General features: G+C 42.1%; 1 protein-coding gene across 3 annotated transcripts in view; it reads right to left on the bottom strand.

Annotated features, from left to right (window-relative positions):
- CAMK1D (calcium/calmodulin dependent protein kinase ID) overlaps positions 1-19,788 on the bottom strand; it is a 218,001-nt gene that overhangs the window by 44,974 nt on the left and 153,239 nt on the right. For all 3 annotated transcript variants that reach the window (XM_064656495.1, XM_064656496.1, XM_064656497.1), the window contains exon 4: positions 816-954. In XM_064656495.1, the coding sequence (XP_064512565.1) occupies positions 816-954 (139 nt within the window). The remainder of the gene's footprint in view (positions 1-815; positions 955-19,788) is intronic.

Genomic DNA, 19,788 nt, shown 5'->3' on the forward strand with positions numbered 1-19,788 from the left:
TCAACATCCAAGGAAACTCCTGTTTGGAGCATCCCTCCAAAGCACCACCATGTTATTCTGATCACCGAATTTTTAGTTTCTGGCAGACTTTGGTAGAATTAAGCAGTTCGAGAACTGAACACGCAGTTTTCTTCTGAGATTTCTATCTTTTTCTAGTATCCTCTGCTAACTTATTATTTAAGATACTAAACACGGGGCGATTTAGCTGCATGCTATGAAATCCAAGCCTTTCTGGTTGTCTTAATGACAGTTTAAGATACTGGAAGGAAATGATAAAAAAACAATGTTTAGGGGTTTTTTTACCAGAAAAGCTGAGAGGTTGTGATGTGACAATATGGTACAGCTGAAAGGAAAATTACCTAAATATCACATCATCACACAGTTGTCCTTAGAAGAACCCTTGCTGTTAAGAGTGTCTCCAAAAACACTGGTCCAAATACCATGATAGGAAATCACTCTACTTTCCCATGCTATTTATTGTTACTAATTACTTTTAAGTCAAAGTAAACACAGCACAGCAAACCTGCAAGACACTTTACAGCAGTAAACACATCCCAACTGAGATGAGTTTTCTGCCTTAATGCAACAATTCGGGTCTTAACAAGTGGCTTTTCCCCACATCACATGGGAAATTCCCATTGTAACAAGTGATTGCAAAGTCCTCATTAAAACAAATTACGTGGGGAGGCTTCGAAGTTTCTCTACTACAGTAAAACCTCACTGAAATAGCCAATCCAGGGCACAAGTGTTAGACTCACATAGTTATGAAACCTTTGCTAACACTGCCCAGGGACTGAGAGATGCTGTGGCCATACCTTGAGGTCCCTGTGCACGATGCCCATCCGGTGCAGGTAGTACACAGCATCCAGGACCTGCCGGATCAGGGTGCTGGCATCCTTCTCCGTGTAGAACCCTTTCTCGACGATGCGGTCAAACAGCTCTCCCCCGGACACTCTGGAAAACACGATGGGAAGCACAAGTGTGAGGATGTGCTTTGTAATGTCCTTTGTACCTCACTAAAGGATGGTCAAGGCCAAGCACCAGCCACAGGCAGCCAGAGCATATGTCTGTCTGCAGCTCTGGGGGCTCTCCCGCTGTGTCCCAAGGAGGACCACAGGGATGGTGAAGGGTCTGGAGGGGAAGCTGTATGAGGAGCAACTGAGGTCACTTGGTTTGTTAAGCCTGAAGAAGAGGAAACTGAGAGGAAATCTCATCACAGTCTTAAACATCCTCATGATAGGAAGCAGAGGGGCAAGTACTGATGTCTTCACTCTCACGACAGTGACAGGACTCGAGGAAACAGCATGAAGTTTAGTCAGGGGAGGTTTAAGTTAGATATCCATAAAAGGTTTTTCACCCAGAAAGTGGTTGAGCACTGGAACAGGCTCCCCAGGGAAGTGGTCACAGAACCAAGCCTGTCTGAGTTCAAGAAGCGTTTGGACAATGGTCTCAGGCACATGGTGTGACTCTTGGGGTGTCCTGCACAGGACGAGGAGTTGGACTCGATGATCCTGATGAGTACCTTTCAACTCAGCATGTTTTATGATTCTATGATTTGGGTTTGATTTTTTCATAGTCCAAGGACTGGCCAGGTTATGATGGAAAATCAAATCCATCACATATCAGGGAGTGGTCAAAGACTCACTAGTACTTGCAGAGGGAAGCACAACCCTACCCCAGCAAGAGCCAGGGGAGCAGACACTGGTTTCCATGCTGTCCTACCCTAGTGAACTTTGCATAGGTGAATTTGGTCTGGTGCTGACCCACTCAGGCCCACTGAGGCTCCAAGGCTCCCTCTTAGTATTATCCCTTGGGGTTCACTTCTCACTCCACTGTCCAAGGCTTGGGTTTTGCCCTGGAGAAATGGTCCCATTCTCCTTTCCCCACTGGCAAGTGAAACACATCCAAGAGTTGCTGCCAGTACCTATAGAACATTAGTTTATTAAAGTAGTCTGCATCTCTGACAATTCCAAATGCTCTTAGAGGTCCTCTCACTTACTCATACATTTACGTTCATCTATCAACAGACACAAACTCTTTAGGCAGAGCACGGACTCTGCCTGGCACTGGTTATTGATGAGAAGACAGTTATTGATGAGTAGTGCAGATTATGAGTGTTATTAATCAACAGATGACACAAATGAGGAAAGGATTCCACAACTCAAAGAGGAAAGAAAATAAAACTTTGACATCGCACTATTTAATGTCTGCTATATTACACTTTTTCTCTGCCTTGCTAGAAATAACACGTTCTGAACCCAATCTTGAATAAAGAATGGACACATTAAAACTCCCTGGAGGAGTATCTGGGAAAACAAAAGAGGAAAGAAATGTCTGAGTAATTGAAATAATAAAACTGTCAGCAAAAAAACTGTCCTACTAGGGTAAATAAAAAATTTTCCTTTTAACAAGCAAAACCTATTAAAAAATAAAACGTATGCGATACGTTTCTTCAGCAAGCTGCACCACTTAGCATATCATAAATAGCACAGTAAAACTTTCTTTAAAAACAAACCTAATAAAGGGAAAATAACAAATGATTACAGTCATTAAATACATATGGACTGGGAGCTTGCCATTACATGAACACTAGGTAATTCAGCCACTCCAGGCAATAATCTGTTTGAATAATGCCATGAAGTCACTTCCTAGGGAAGTTTGGAACCTAAATGGGGGAGAATGCTACCACTAAAAACGAATACATTCAACTTGGAAAATGAAAAGGAACATTAGAAGAAAAAAAAAAAGAAACCAGATAATCCTCCTATTAAGTGCTAGGCAAACAAACCAAATAGCTTGCTAAAATATTGGCCCTGAATTGAAACTGCAGGAAAGGTGAAGCTCACTCAGCATCTGAAGTCCACCAGCAGCCTGAATTAAATCCCTTTCTTTCCTAGTTTCTTACAAAAAGAGCTGCATTTCTCACCTATACATATATATACATATATATATATATACACATGTATATATGTATGCACAGTGTTGCTCCAAGCCCCTGCCTGACCCATTGTGTGCTTTGCCGAGGGAAAACAGACACACCTCAACCTCACCATTCACTGAAGGCAGATACAATTTTATCAAATCTGGCTCCTATTAGCTGATTGTCTTTTTATATTTCCCCCGCAGTCCTTTTTTTTTTTTTCCTGTGGATTGATTGCACTGAAAATGGAGCCCACACAGTAATTAATATGATGGAATACAGCACAATTCCCCATGAAAATGCAGTGCATGCTGTTTTGCAGTTTCATACAGTTGCTTTTGTTATGTTCAAGCCATGAACTGCTTTAGTAGATACTCATTTACATCCCTTGCTTTCCTGAACAAGGAAACTCTCCTTCGATCTTTACAGAGAGTATATTTCCACAAAACTTTTTCATTAAACTGAGGGAATTTCCCTCCATGCCAGCTCATTCCCCAACCTCCTTAAGCCTCATTCTTTAGTTGAAAGCTTTTCTTAGTCAGATTTAGTCCAGTGGATCTACTGTACCCAGGCTCAATCTGTTTATAATTTTGTTTCAACACACGGAAAATATTTGCAACCTCTTAAATGATGCACTGCAAAGCAGAGCTGAATCCAAGCACTCAAGAGGAACAGCCAGTATATTTGCAGCCACTTGCTTATTCAGAGTGTCGACAGTATTCCAGGTGTATGCACAGAGTCAAGGGACTCGTGCTCCTATTTATTTGTGTGGTGACTCAGTGTTATGGTACAGGAGGATTTGCATTACATGTTTGCACTCATCTGCAGTGTCTCCCTGCTGTGGGCAAGATTTCTGGCTGAGGTTCACCTCCCCGGGATGCTCTTCAACTCAGCACCCAAGGCCATGGCTACTTTCCATATGGAGCTTATGTCCATATGGCTTTTCTCCTCCAAAATAGGGTTAACTCAACCGTAATGTCATTGGGAATGCTGCTACAGTGCCCAAGGTCTGACATAAGTCAATGTTGTTACAGGAGCAAACCAGCAAAGGCAGCTGTGGGAGAGCATCTGAGCTCTAAATTCACGGTGGAGATATGGCCTGTTGCTGGTCTTGATCCCGACCTCCTCTACCCTGCTGAGATGGGACTTGGCATCTGCACTGAACAGACCTGGGTACTCACAAAGCGCTGTTGCCATTTGTTTGTTCCAGCCTTTAATATCCTGGGATAACTATTTTCTTTTTAATGGCAGCACCAGCTTTGCCCTCTCTATGGCAATTCTGAGGCACAGTTGAAACTGCAGGCAGTAAGAGCAGAATTGGGTCTTTGTCTTAAAGAAATTTAAGACAAAATTTTTGGTCCAGAAAAAGAAGGTAGGGGGGTTTTCTCATTAGTGGAAGAGGACTGCTCCTGTTTTGTAGTTGGCATTGGCTCATGGAGTTGGACTCACAAACAACAGCAAAAATAAGCTTTTTCCCCAGCTGATTTCAGTCTTGGTTCCCCACAAAGAAAAAGGAGGACTAGCCAAGTTCAGTTACCTGAAAAGCATTTAACCTTGGAGCAGCTCAAGTGTCATGCTGTGATACAGAGTAGCATTAGCTCTTCCCAGGGACTCAGCAAAGTGGCCACAACTGCATCTTCTGTACAGATGCCTGTGTGGACTGCCTGGATGGAGCCTGTGTGGTTCCAACCCTTGGTCCTTGCTCAGCCACCAAACAGTGGGTCTCCCCTGTTCATCAAACGTCATGGGGAAAGCCCAGCACCTGGAGAAGGGCTTCAGCTGGGAGTTCACATTGAACGTGGACACTCCAGCACATGCCCTGCCTGGCTCCAGCAATACAGGAAACAATTTCAAAACAATGACCAGAAGATTCATTTAGTTTAGAATGAAAAGAAATCCCAAACCGACCTATAAATATGAATACTTTTCACTTCTACTACACCTTTTACCTGAGGCTACATGCCTTTACTACATATCATTGACTATCCACATGAGGAAAGCCAGAATAGACATTATTTCCATTTTTTCACTGCAGAAAATAAAGACAGTAATTTTCAGACTTGATCCTTTGAAACAACCAGGACATACAATAATGTCCTCTTCCATGAGCCCTTACCCCACTAAGAATCACAGAATCGTTTAGATTGGAAAAGACCCTTAAGATCATCAAGTCCAATCGTTTACCAAGCACTGCCAAGCCCACCACTAAACCATGTCCCCAGGTGCCACATCTACATATCTTTTCAAAACCTCCAGGAATGGTGATGCTGCCACTGCCCTGGGCAGCAGCCTGTGCCAGGGCTTGACAACTCTTCTGGTGAAGAAATTGTTCCTAATATCCAATTTAAACCTCCCCTGGCACAACTTGAGGCCACTTCCTCTTGTCCTATCGCTTGTTACTTGGAACAAGAGGCCGATCCTTACCTCACTACAACCTCCTGTCAAGGAGTTGTAGAGAGTGACAAAGTTCTCCCTGAGCCTCCCTTTCTCCAGGCTGAAGACTCCCAGCTCCCTCAGATGCTCCTCATCAGACGTGTGCTCCAGACCCTTCCCCAGATCCGTTGCCCTTCTCTGGACACGCTCCAGCACCTCAATGTGTGTCTTGTAGTCAGGGGCCCAAAACTGACCCCAGGATTCGAGGTGTGTCCCCAGGCGCTGAGCACAGAGGGACAATCATTGTCCTAGTCCTGCTGGACACATTATTGTTGATACAAGCAAAATGCAGTGCCACTAGCACCCAGATTGAAGAGGGGCAGTAGGACACAGCTTGACCACATGATAAAAGAGACATTATCTGCAATTCTGGTGGGGAAACACAGATTGCACTCTGTTTCCAGGGTTTCCTGAGATAAAAGCTTCCATATCTAATGTTTCATTAAGGAGACTTCATGTATTGATCAAATGATCAGGTAATGCAGATCTCTCAGAGGATCTAGCCTGGTGCTGGTGTTTGCAATAAATTCCTACAGCTCTCTAGTCTGGGGACAGCTACAGAAGGTTTGTCCAGCTCTCATGAGGATGAACATGGAAACAGAGATAGGTGTTAAAAAGACAATTCCTGTCCCTTGTTATACTTTTAATCTTCTATTTTCCTGGCAGGATTTGGGGATTTTGCTTCTTGTTTTTTCCCAGTTTGATGTTTAAATGCAGATCTAAACCTCCAGCACAAGCTGCCACACTGAGTGTCTCAGTTTAGGACAGGTTTTAAAAAACTTCAAAATGACAATGGCTCTGTGTACATAGATGAGCTACCTCGTTATTTGGTCTCTAAGTGTGTACACTGTTGGCTGAACCCTTCTCAGACAGTAAAAAAGGACCCTGAAAGGCCTTGCAATGCTCATTAGAGGCAAAGGAGAGGGCACTCTAACACTGTCCTAGTAATTACTCAGGCTCAGTTCAAGTCCTTGTCGCTACACACTTTTCATGTTTTTGGAATTTCTAATTTACAGACATAACTTGGGAGAGATGAAGAAACATTTCAGCATTACTATTACACCTTCACTTTACATTAGCCCATTTCACCATCAGTTAAAGAACCAAACTGACAAACAAAAAGAAAACCTGCTGCAGGTAAGGAAAAAGGATGTTATAAACCTTTTTCTGAAGCATCTGATTCATTTGCAGCACCACCAGGAAAGCAGAACGTGCAGAGTTTCAAAGAAATACTTTGAAGAAAAATGAGCACCAAACAAAAACTCCCTTGCAATTTAAGGCTCCTAAACTCATAAACATAAGGCAAGAGCCAATCCCTCGGAATTTCTGGTGGTTTTGCCAGCAGTGCGAAACCTGAACCAGCACACTGCAGGTCACATTAGCAGGTACCTGCCAGACTGCCACCTCAGCGGGGCTGCCTGGTGAGGGCATCCCTCCATATGTTAGCCTACAGGTGAATTAATACATGAATAAAAGAACAAATAAATGCTGGAACTAAAAATATGTTAGTCATATTAATGTATTCATGTTACCCTTTCTTTCTCTTGGGGGGACCATCTGTGTGCACAGATAAATCCTCTCATTTATTCACCCCTGCATCCCCTTCTGTTATCAAGTGTAGGAGCCTTTCTGCTTGTTTTAGAAGCTTGAAAAATAACACCCTTTGAAATATCACTTTGACTTCTTTGCCATTTGGCAAAACATTGATGTTTTTCTTCTCCGTCTCTTTTGTAGTACAGGCTGAAATTGCTCTGGATCATTTACCGCTTGACAGTTTAATTGCTTTTTATCAAGAGTCTTATTGATGAACTCATCAATGGTGGATTTACATGAAGAATCCCAACAAAGCTATTCAGAGCTTGTCGGCTTTTTCCTGCAGAATCATGTTAAGTACAGCTGAAGCTTCACTGCAGTTAAAGTCATGGTCCATTCTCCATTGGACAAATCACCAATACATCATGTTGGGTTAGAAGAACCACCATTGAAACACAGACATGTCCCCAGGGACTCACTGCTCAAACATGCAGATTAGGGATGCCTAATGAAAAGAGGACTGATTTCAGAAATTTGGAGCAGTAGGCCTTCCAGGACAATACGAAAAGTAAATATGAGCATTACCCTGTAACTGAGAACAGCTTATCGATCAGAAGTTACACATTCACAGTTTCCTACAATATAAATCAGAAAACACACAGAACTCAGCATGAAGCTGAAGTGTGAGGGGAGATAAGAGAGACTGAAGGGACTACTCCTGGGAAGTTCTGGCTTTGAGCATTACTTTTCTCTAATGAGGGAATTCTTATTAATACAAATATTTCCATTTTTAAAATATTTTTTGTTTTTAATGGAGGGTTTTTCTGTTTGGCTTTAAACTTCCTCTGCATTGTGAAAATGCATGAGAACCAGAAAGCAAACCTGAACAGCATGCTGTTTAAAAGGAAAGAGAAATTGGCCTCCCTCATCTCATTGTTCAAATGAAGTAACACATTAAAAGAAAATAAGTAAACAGATTAATAGATTTTGAGACCCAGAAAGGAACATTATGATTATTCAGTCTGACCTCTTGCAAATAAAAGTACGTGATTAAAATTCTCCTTGTACCAATAATCTAAGGTGTTAATCAAACAGGGACAGCTATTGCTATAGAATTGCTGTATGGCCTATAGAGACTTGCCTTACTTGCTGTATATCTCAGAAAACTGCCCTGGCTTTCTCATTTGCAGCACATCATAAAATATCCAACTTGAATAAGGAGAGGACTTTTCTTGTTATTGTAGCTTTAAATCACCCAGCTTAAAATCTGATGGTAACATAAATATATGCTCCAGGGCCACCAAAGAAAGAACATGAGATTAGTTTTGGTTTATTTTTCTAGAACACAGGTGTGTGCATATGGCAGAGAGGGATGGGTGGATGTTAGCACCCTCTCCTTTGATAGTGCTGTTCAATCACTGAATCACAGAATCATTCAGGTTTGAAAAGATCATCAAGTCCAGGATCATCAAGTCCAACCTTTAACCAAACACCACCATGCCCACTAGAACATATTGTGAAGCGCTACATCTACTCAGTTTTTAGACCCTTCAAGGGATGGTTACTCCACCACTTCCCTGGGCAGTTCCAATACTTAACAACTCTTTGAGAGAAGAAAATTTTCCTAATATCCAACCTGAACCTCCCCTGGTGCAACTTGAGGCCATTTCCTCTTGTCCTATTCATAGTTTCCTGGGAGAAGAGAGCGAGTCCCACCCAGCTACAACCTCCTTTCAAGCAGTTGTAGAGAAAATGCAAAGCAAGATTGCCATGGCATTTATTCTGGGGGCCTGATGGTTCTTCAGCCCTTCATCTCCCCTCTGATGGTGTCTGCACCAAAGGGTTGCTCCCCACCCTGAGGGGCTGTCTTTGGAAAAAATTGGGCAAAAATGGTGCGGTCATTTTTCTGAACCGAACTGAGCAAACTAAAACACTTTTTTCCCCTGCATTAAAAGTTTCATGTGACATTTGCTGAGCAGCTGTAGTGAGGTTGTGTTTTGGACAACAGACCTCTGTTTCCACTGGGACAAGACTGTTAAGTCTCTGGAAAGCTCAGCTCAGGGATGTAATGCAGTTTGGCAGTTCAAATCTTTGGAGACAACATTTTCCTTCACAGAATCCCTACTGCAGGGATCTTTTGAGGTCCATGATTCTTCAAGGTCAACACTGTCTTGTTTTATTCAACATTTTATTCCATCTTCAAAGATCCGACATTATATTCAAAATTTCCCCTGGTCCCATCAGCTGTAAAAAGTGTGACAGAACTAACAGGAACCAAGTCACAAAGGACATCAGGTTTTCAAGTCTGTTGTGATTACACCTTTCTGACTGACAGCTTAAGACAGCCCTCCAAAGAGGTGGTAAATGCCCCATCCCTGGAAACATAAAAGGTCAGCTTAGATGAGGCTCTGAGCAACCAGATCTAGTTGCTCATTGCAGGGGGAGTTGGACCAGGTGGCCTTAAAGGTCCTTTCCAACCCAAATTATTCTATGCTTCTATGACATAAAGGTTGGTGCTTCAGCCTGTTTTTCTTCATGGCTCTGCATTAAATGAAAAGGCAAAGCTGAAGCTTAGCAATGGTGACTTTCACTTGTGACCTCCTGCTTGTTGCGTGGGCATATATATATCTATCTCTATATACGTGATTTTGTTGTGTCAACCTTTTTCACTTTGCTTCTAGAAAATGGAAAAGTACAGCTCTGTAGACAAACCACCACTCAAAATACATTTTCCAGTATCTGAGGGCTGGAACAATGTATTTCCTAACTGCTCTCTTATTCTTCCACCTCTCCATAAAATAAGCGGATGGTTAAAATCTGGAGGAGATTCCTCACCTGACAGCAATTTAAAACTAGGTCATGTTTCAGCACTAATAGGTTTGGTTTATTTTCCTTTTGACTTGTTTTCCAACGGAAACCAACCTCGATGTCCTGCCAGCACTAACTGGGAAGAACAGACCTAAAAATAATGAAAACCAATGCAACTGAAAACAGATACTGTAAATTACGCAATGTATAGTAAACAATTTTGAAATATTAGATGAATGCAGCACTAGGAATTGTCCTAAATAATAAAAACGAGCACAGAAAAGTACAGTAAAGTCACTCCCAGTTGGAGCTCAAACAGCCCAGATTTTCTGTGAATTACATTTAACAGAAATTTGGGGTTGTGTGTATATTCCTTTTTCTGAGACCGACTTGCTTTCCACTTGCTTTCTCTCAAGTAAGTTTGCAGACAGATGTCACCACAGAAATAGCTGCTGTAAAGATAATATTGAGTAATACTTGCCTCAGTGTAAAAGAGCTTTGAAGCTCCTTATATCCCCTGTATCTCACATAAATTCTATCTTTTTTTTTTTTTTTTTTTTGCTTTCCTCTGGGATTTACAACATTGAGCCATCCCTTTGTCCTGGACAAACACAACCCTGGAAAATTTATTTTGAACTAAAAAGAAAGAAGTGCAGTCAACTGGTCAAAGTATGTTGTTGCAAAAATCAGCTTGCCAGGCAGTTTGTAGAAACAATAAATTGGGAGCTAAATATTAAAATCAAACAGACCAATTTAAGTCTAAATTATATATGTATCTTGTTTTATCAAACAGCTAAAACTATAGATACATTTAAAACACCATTAATATATTCTCTAAAGTGTCAAGAAACTTGAAGAGAATTGATAACCACAAAATTCTATTTCCTTATAATCAAGTATTTCTTATGAAATCTCCAAGTAACTTAAGTAAATACACAAAAAAAACCATTTTATTGTATATGCACAATGTTAGGATATAAAATTCCTATAAAAATCAGGAAATATATGTTGGAGTTGAAATATGTGTTGGAGTTGTCAAGGGCAGTCCCCTGAAATACTCTGTGGCCATGAAAAATCCAGCAGAAGGTTTAGGAGAAAACTGAGTGCAAAGTAGAAAACAATTTCTCCTTCTAAACATCCATGGAACACTCACACTTCCAATATTTTTGACGAAGTTCATCTCATCAAATCTTGCAAGCCTAGAGAATGAGCACCCATATGAGACATGCCACAGTCATCTCCTCCAGCCAGCACAGGGAAACATTTCTAGGGTGTGATGCTGCCAAGGGCAGGTGTGGGGAGCAGAAATGTCCATTTCTGTGTTCATTTCAACAAATCCCACCTTGATGACCTTTATGGGAAGAGTCCAGAAGATGCTTTGGCCAAAAGCAAAACCAAAACTGGGGAAGTACAGAGAAGAAAAGCAACCAGGACCAGAGAACTTCTCCATGAGAAGAGAGAACACATTTTACAATGAAAAGAGATGAGAGAGGAGATCTGAAAGCACTCTACAAAATCACAGATTCACACAGACACAGAGTCATTATGGCTGGAAAAGACCTCTAAGATCATCGAGTCTGACCGTTAATCCAGCATTGCCAAGTCCACCACTAAACCATTCATGAAAAGGATGGAGCATGGGCAAGGGAAATATAAAGAATTATTTCACATCACAGATGAGAAATGGGGGACCTAACGGAATTAGCAGGTGGTGGATTTAAGACAAAAGCCTTTGTCATCTGAGGAGCAATCCTGGAACAGATGAATCTTTGGTATGACCCAATAAAACTGTGCTCATGTTCTTATGTTTGTGCTCATCAAATTAATTATTGAATTATTCACTCGACTCTGGTCTGAATGTGCATACCTACATTAAGGGAGTCTTTTGATTCATTCACTTAAAATCAAATATGACAGATTCATAGATTTTAAAGCCATTACGATAATCTAATCTGACCCCAGACAAAACAAAGATGGTACAATTTTTGCCTCCAATCCATAGCTCCTAGCTGGACAAAAGACTATCATTTAGCAGTGTAGCCAGGCTTGACTTGGAAGATACCAGTAATCCCTTGTCTGCTTTGTTCAGTAGTTAATTACACACACTGACTAATTACACTGAGGGTTTTTCCGACAATAATTTCTGATGTCCTGTCACTGGAACCCTTTTAACACTGTCTGCAGACTCTTTAGCTATATTAAAGCAACTTTATTCTATTTAGGTTTTGGTAACCTCATTTTTCCCACTTCTATCTGAAGTTTCTGTCATAAAATAATATTATAATCAACAGCCACCTGTGGAGGTATCCTTTTAGAAGAGCCAGCTAGAAGTTGAGTGTAGATACGGTGATGCTCATTTCCAGTTCTCCATTTGGAATGTTAAATTACCATGTTAAGTATCTTCACTTACATCTGCATCAGTAATGAACTGGCTGTTCCCAGACAGGATATGGACCAGTACTAGGTATCTGTATTTCAATACTGAATCAAATCTAAACAGAATATAGAGTTTCCAATTACCAGTCTCTTCTGAACATCATTTGATCACTCTACTTCATCTCGAGAGTTTATTTTGCTGCTATTCAATCAAGATATTCCTGTTTTCCACAGTGAAGATTGAATTTCTGCAATTTTGAGCAGTGTAGAGAGACATCAAGCTAAGTTCTTACAGTTTGGATGCAATTGCAGCTAAATAAAACTTATGTGACTGTTCAGAGCAATATTACATATTTAGCCAGCAAATTCACTTTCAACAGGGCACTTGTAAAGTCATTGAAAGAACCAGGAGAAACAGGTATTGAATTTGGAAACCTCAGGATTGCACGTAAATTGATTAATCTCTAAAGAGGGACAGTTGGGCACACGTCATGGTGAGTGAGGATGAGCCACAAACACAGCCAGATCAAACCTGTTAAAAGCGTTGTTTAGGGCAAACACACTGGTCTAAATCCCACTGCTCCAACCCTACTGCAATCCATGATGCTGAGCACTCCTTGCTGTGTCCCACCTGAGGCTTTCACCTACCCTGTTAATCACAATTTTTCACATTACCCATTCTTTCCCAGCTCCTTGCACAAAGCCTGCAAGTGGTTCGTGTGATTCATGATGCTGCCTGTGCGTTGCTGATGGGCCAGGAACAGCACTGGCGACTCAAGCTCCATGTTTATTTGCAGATGGCCAGATGCCTTCTCCCACTAGGAACAGCTGATTTCCAAGCTGTGCCCTTTGCACAGATAAGGCACAGCAGAGACCAAGAGGACTCACTGATTTATTGTGGTTTGGCTGGAGGGTGGGCAGCACAGATATTCTCTCACGGTCTTGAGGGAAGATTTATGATGTACAAAGGAGAAAGTTTCTCAGAAAAAAAAAAAAGGCATCTGGTCCTAATTCTCAATATTCTCCAAAAACCCCTGAAGTCAGGCATGTGAAGCGCCACTGCTCATGTGATTTCTGCTCTTTGACTACCGTGGGATGAGCTCTTCAAGGAGATGCTGTCCATGGCATCCCCATGAGAGATGAGAGGAATGAGGTGCCACCAGCAGCCAATGAAGCACAGGCAAAACTGTCCAGCAGAAAGGACAGCCTCCAAAAATGCTGGGAAACAATGAGTGAAACCAGCTGGACATGGAGAAGACAGAAAGAGAGATCCTGCCAACACACTGGGCTTGCTCAGTCCGTGTTGGTTGCCTGGCACTAAAACCAAGTACCACAGATTTACTGCTTTTGTTGTGTGTGATAGCTGAATTTTTTGCCTTCTGAAGGAAAGAACCCAACCTTCTGGGAAGACAACTGTTTACTAACAAGATATAGCAGGAGCATAGTTCACAAAAGAGAAAGTTTCCAGAATGTCCACACAGATGTGCCCCGGGGCTTATTTTAATAACTCTTCAATTATTGCCTTACTGGTGTCTGTTTTAGTTCAGGCCATTGAGATGTTTCTAATGGAAATAATCAATTCATCACAGAGACAATTTCCAAGAATATAATCACAGAGATGAAAACAGACACACGCACATGCTAATAATGAGGACTAGAGAAAAAGAGGGAAGATTTTATGATTCTGCTATTTTTAAAGGCAGCTACTTGCTCCTGCATCTTAATAAACCAGGCTGGACGACTGCCAGGTGCTCTGGTTTTTTGCTGGGACTGTCCCTTAGCCTTGAGAGATATTTCAAATATTCACTTATACACTATTGCTCCAAGGGTGCCATCTATTCTAACTCTTTATACAGTTGCCTTGACACAGAAAATTGAAGTCTCCAGCTAATTATTTGTTAATCAACACAAGTAGCTCCACAGTAATTGTCTTTTCAAGACAGAAGAGCAAATCGATGCCAAGAAGCAAACGCTTAAAGGTCATGCTCAATATTTTAGGAGTCGTGTTACCATTGCTGTGTCTATTTCTGTAATAATTTTTAATGGATGGATTACTGACAAGCTGTAAAAGGTGATGTTTTTAAAAGTAACCCCCTGATTGCCACAACAAGTAATCAAAGTTAGCAGGGAAAATGGAAAAAAGCTGACCCAGATTGCCTCAGATGCAATCTGAGGAAGCTACATCCAAAAGCCCAATGCACCTCAATTCAAAGACTCTTCTCTGACTCACAGCAAACACCTGAGTCACCTTCCCAAAGTCAGACCCTCACCGTGTGGGTGTAAGTGGTGCTGGGGCAGGACACAGTGACACTCCTGCCCATCCCTCACCACAGCATCATAAAAATCCCCTTTCCAGGCGTGGCGTCTCAAAGGCAGCTCCCAGGAAGCACCACCCCAAGGCAGAATGGGCAAAAAGTGAAGACATGGTCCTCATTTCCCTCAAGCCACCCCAGCCTCCAAAGAGCCCAACAGGACTATCCCAAAGCCTCAAGCAAGCCTTGTTGCCTCCCTCTGTTACCCACGCACTGTGCACAGTTCTTCACTGAGCTCTACCTCCTGGGGATTGTAAAGGGTATAATTTCCCCATGTTTCACATTTCATACTTAAACTCCCTATAAAATCTCATTTGTGAGCAAGCCCCAAGCAACAGCAGAAGTACAAGCTGTAAAACTGCTTCAGCTTCAGACCACAGCCGTGGAAATGCTCCTCCCAACTCAGCCTTGCTGCTCCTGGGGAGGCTCATGGCAGGAGATGATTCCACGAGTGAGCTTTCCGACAGGCAGACTGGCCACAGGCAGATCAGGTATACACCAGCATATTGGTTTGGGGCCTTATCCAACTTGAGGGGGATCCAAAGGGTTGTGCTGATGGGTGTAATGCTGAGCTGGTTTGAACTGCCACCATAACAGCTCAGTACATCCCACAGGGAATCCTCAGCATTAACATTTACTTGCTGTCTACATAATTTGGCCAGTGTAGGATCTGTTAAGATCCTGGGCATTCCTGCTGACAAAACTACATGGCCTCATAATTTCTTGTATTCAGTTGTCACTTAAAGACGTAATTTTTTAATTTTTCTTTTCCATTATAGGGATACTCCTAAGTCCTGGAGTATCCCAGTATCTCCAATCCTGGCTCCTTAGCGTCGGTTGCATATATTAGAAACACAATTATGTGAAAACTAAAATCAAAAGCCCATCTGCCATTCCAAACTGATCAAACCTAAAAAATAATCTAGCAAATGTAACCCTGGGCTGTGTGATTTATACACTAAGAACATTAGAAAGTTAATAAAGTGGACGGACATAGGGCTTTTTTTTTTTAATATGGTATTCAAAGCACATTTCAAAAACTCATGGACAAAAAAGAAATAAAGACTTTGGCTACAGGGCTCATCAGCCCTACACAGCAATCTCGAGTGTCCAGAATTTTGCAATAACATCTGGCAAGTGATGCCTCATGCATTTAGCTAAAGAATGCCACTATTATAACCTTTTTTTTAAAGAGTCAGTGCCTTGTATGTGCATATAACCCATGAGAGAGCTTTTGTAGGACCCTCGCTTTTGTCGAGCAGCAACTGCTTTTCTGCATGAGAGGGATTCAAAGATTGAAAATAGAGAAAATGGTATTAAAATTCAGTGCTCTCAGTCCAGACACTGCCAGGGAGGCACTGTCTATCCCAAAGCCAATGCATTCAAGTCAGTGAACTGCTACTACACTAGTCCAAAGGAAGAGACCAAAGAAAAGTGCTAGGGTAAATACCCACAGCTACATGGTCTGACCTCTCTGCTATCAGGCAATCTTTGGTTGCCTGCATACCAAGGAAAGTATCATTAACAAAGAAACGGCAAAGAAATGAATACTACTGCAGTATTTACATGTTACAATATGAGAGCTACCACACAACCCCATAATTCTCCTCAGAACTCTTGTGCCAGCAGGCAGGGAGGTGTGAGACAGGCAGGATCTGCACTTCCCTGCAAACAAAGGGCATGGCCAAGGGAAGAGCTTCAACTTGGGGGTTTAACCTTTAACCTTTGCTCTGCCACACATCTCCCCTGCAACCTTGGGCAAGCCACTGAAGGATAATTCTGAAAAGGGACTTAGGTCCCTTGAGGGGGAATTAGGCATCTGTGAGCAAAGGGTTTGGATAACCTGGGTGCTGCTGCTGCCAACAGGTCAAGACTTGCCATGTAATCAACTGTGAGCAGCAAACCTCCCAGGAATTAGGGCACAAACTCTGCTTCCCCCTCCAGTCTGACAAGAGGAGAGGGGAATCAAGTCCAAGATCCAACTCTCGGAAAGTGCCCTAAACCTTAGGGTGTTTTCCATACTTCCTTCTGAAAGTGTTCCACCTCTCAGAAAAGAACTCAAGACTCCCTCAGCACCGTAACACTTCCTGAGCTCTGCGACTGCTGTATTGAAGACAATGTCATGGAGCAGTAACAGGGTCCACTAAAAAGAATGTCAGTTGTTCCCTTAACCTTTGTTGGGAGCCAGATTAATCCCTTTAAAGAAATATGTTGATCCTGTCATTCTTTTATTAGATGGCAATCTTAAGTCTGTGTCTTCCACGACTAACTGAAAAATGACTGAGCCGAGTTTGGTCTTGCAGAGAGAGCACATCCACCTCTCCAGCAGCCAAACCAGGTGTATTTATGCAATGGAAGAAGCCATTCACTGCAGTCACTTGTTACAGACCAGTATGGAAAACAGATCTCACACTGATGATTTATGAAGTGTTCTAGGCAGCCCTTTAATAATGAGTTATAACCAGGTATGAACATCCAAAGCCACTGACGAAAATGCCCTCGTGCTCTTGCTGTGTTATTTGTGCTGCCCTGGTTGCAAGAACTCAGCTCCCCAGTCCAGCTCCTCAGCCCAGCGCCAGAATTGACCTGTCTCAGTGCCACAGATGTCTGTTTTCTATTTGGCTGTGGTATTCCCTGTGCAATATTAAAATGTCATCAATTCAGTTTAACAGGCCAAGTAAAGGCCTTAGTCAACCATTTAACCGCTAAGTAAAACATATGGCAAATGCATATCAGTCCAGGGGTTGCATTAAAAGTTTAAGGGTTCAATTAAGAGGAATCTTGCCGGTGTGTTCTCATGAGGTTAGGAAAACAGAAATGCCAAATGTTTCCCCCCCTTGCAGCTGTTAAGCACCAGGATGGAAACCCTTGTTAAAGTGCTTTTTGTTACAGTGCTATTCCGGCATATTAAAAGCACCTCTGTATAATACTCCATTAAAATAAACTATTTATTGGGAAAACAGAGCTGATATTTTTATGATTTTGGGGGTTTTTTTTATAATTGTTGTTGTTGTTGTTGTGCTGCAGTGTCCTGCTTTAAGTGCCACCTGAATGCAGAGGTGCCTGACCCTCCCACAAGGCAATGCCTGATATCCAGTGCTCCTGAGGCTGAAAGTTCGGACACCATACCAGCTGAACTTGACTTTCAGAGCTGACCAAAGCCCTTTCTGAAGATGCAAAACCAAGCTGCATTATTAAGCTTTTTTCCATGGTTCAGCTTCCTTAAGGATGTGGTTATCCAGCAGAAAGAACATGTTAATTAAGTGTTTTCAATTTCAAGCAGGTATTGTCAGTATAATGAACTGACAATAGTGTTGTAGAATAATAAACATATCCCAAAACACCTCAGCTTGCAAGAAAAGACCTCCCTAGGGTCTAGTACAAGAGACTTCAGGTGCTGGGCCTCAGACAGTCTGATGGGTTCATCACACAACCATGGTGTGCACATCCCACACAGATAATGTAGACACCACCACAAACCTGGCCCAGCAATGTGGAAAGGAAAATGGCATTGCAGCTGTAATTGGGTTGTCCCTGCGTGAAAGAACTGCCCCCAGGACCGACAGCTTTCTGCAGTGTCCCTCTTGGTCACCCTGGGACCAGGACCCCCCAAGAGCACAGACAGGAGATCAGGCTGAAAAGGGATACATAGAGAATGTAAAAAAACCCAGCAGGTCCTTGGTGGAGCAGTGAGATCATAAGACTGGACTTGCTCCAGAGGCAGACGGCACAACAATAGTCATGATTTTTGCTGCCTTCGTTATTTATAGGTACAAAAATGTAGATCATCTAGAAACTCAGAGTGAGCTGCCAAACTAGAGACAGCAGCTGAACCCACTGCCGAACAGTCAGCTGTGGTTTAGGATATTCCCTCCTGCAGCAGCAGATGCAAATGCTGCAGGGCAGCTCTGGGGCGGGAGGATGCAGTTCTGCTGGCATCTGGTCCACACTGGCACATGAGCCACCAAGCAAGGCAAGATGGCAAGTCTCAATATTCATACTGAAAAAGGCAGTGAGATGCTGAGGTCTGAATCCCTGTAGTCAAGTGGCATTTCCCCCTCCCCGACTATAAACCAGCTTTGAATTTGGCCCTAAGGTCCTCAAGTAACAGATGGGACATGGGATAAAGATGTGATACCACAAATACTCTGTGAAGGACTCCACCTGCAGGGAAAGATGAATGCAACCACCTAGAAAAAATAGATACAAGTGATTTCAGCAGGTCCCAATACAGTTGGGTATTACAGACTTCCCAATCTCCTCTCTGCCATGCTGCCCTCCCCTTTCACTCCGATGAAGGTTTCCTCTCCTGGTTTAGGGTACTGATGATGCTCAGAGTTTATATCACAACCATGCTTCTGTGCTGTGCTCCACCTCTCCTCGCAGCTCACTGATTTGAGGGGGTCACCTTGTCCCCCTGAAAACTGAAACTGAAAACTGGGAAGAATTAGTGGTTTTTTGGTTTATTTTCTGCAATTTGGTAGAACTAGACCCAAACATTAAAAATATTTTTAAACAACAGTCATACTGAGAACAGATCACAGGGCACAGTGCTAAAGCAACCAGTGATTCAAACATTAATGCTTTTTATTAAACAAATAAAACACTCTGACAAATGCCTCAGAGTCTACAAATTATTTTCACAACTATGCAGACCTACTTCATGTTTCAGCTTTGGGGCATTGTTTAAAATTTACTCTAGCACTGTTTTCAAGGAAAGTCAATTTATTTCACCCAAGTGGAGATTTAAGACATCAGAGAGCCATCTGGTGGTTTGATTGCCTTCTAATTAAAATTCGTCTCTTGGGCTCTTGTCTTCCTCTGATGCCGAGCTAAATTGTCTGCCCCAGAGCATAAAAGCAGAAAAATTAATCATAGTAAGATGTGTGAAAGTAAAATGTAAGTATTCAGAATTTCAGACAAGATTTTTGCCATTGCTTTGCAAATGTGAGCTGTCCACAAAGCACAGGTGATGCATTTTCCCTCTGATTTATATTTTTACAAGTTTAGAAGTGGAATAAAGTTTAAAAAAAATCCCTCTATGATGGAAAAAGTGAAGTATTGAGTAAGGTTATGCTGCATTTCTGTGGAATTGATGTTTTGTTTTTTAGAAAGCTTCACCATTTTGCCCTATGACTTCACATATTTTGGAAGAGAACTGCATCTGTGTCTTTGGAAATACAAAAAACAGAAAGAAATAAAATAAAGAAAAAAACCCCCATATACTAAAATTAAGCATTAAACTAGTTCAGGCATTCCTTTGGCAATTTTTTTCAGGAGGGAATCAAAGCTTCTGGATGGATACCAGCTCTTGAAGCTGATATGGAAAGGATGGAGGCCATGTGGCACCATGTCCTGGGACTGAGGTCTGGAACCAGCAGCAGCTGCAGCTCTGTTGGACCAAGT

This window comes from Pseudopipra pipra, chromosome 5 (assembly GCF_036250125.1).
Source record: "Pseudopipra pipra isolate bDixPip1 chromosome 5, bDixPip1.hap1, whole genome shotgun sequence".
Lineage (NCBI taxonomy): Eukaryota > Metazoa > Chordata > Aves > Passeriformes > Pipridae > Pseudopipra > Pseudopipra pipra.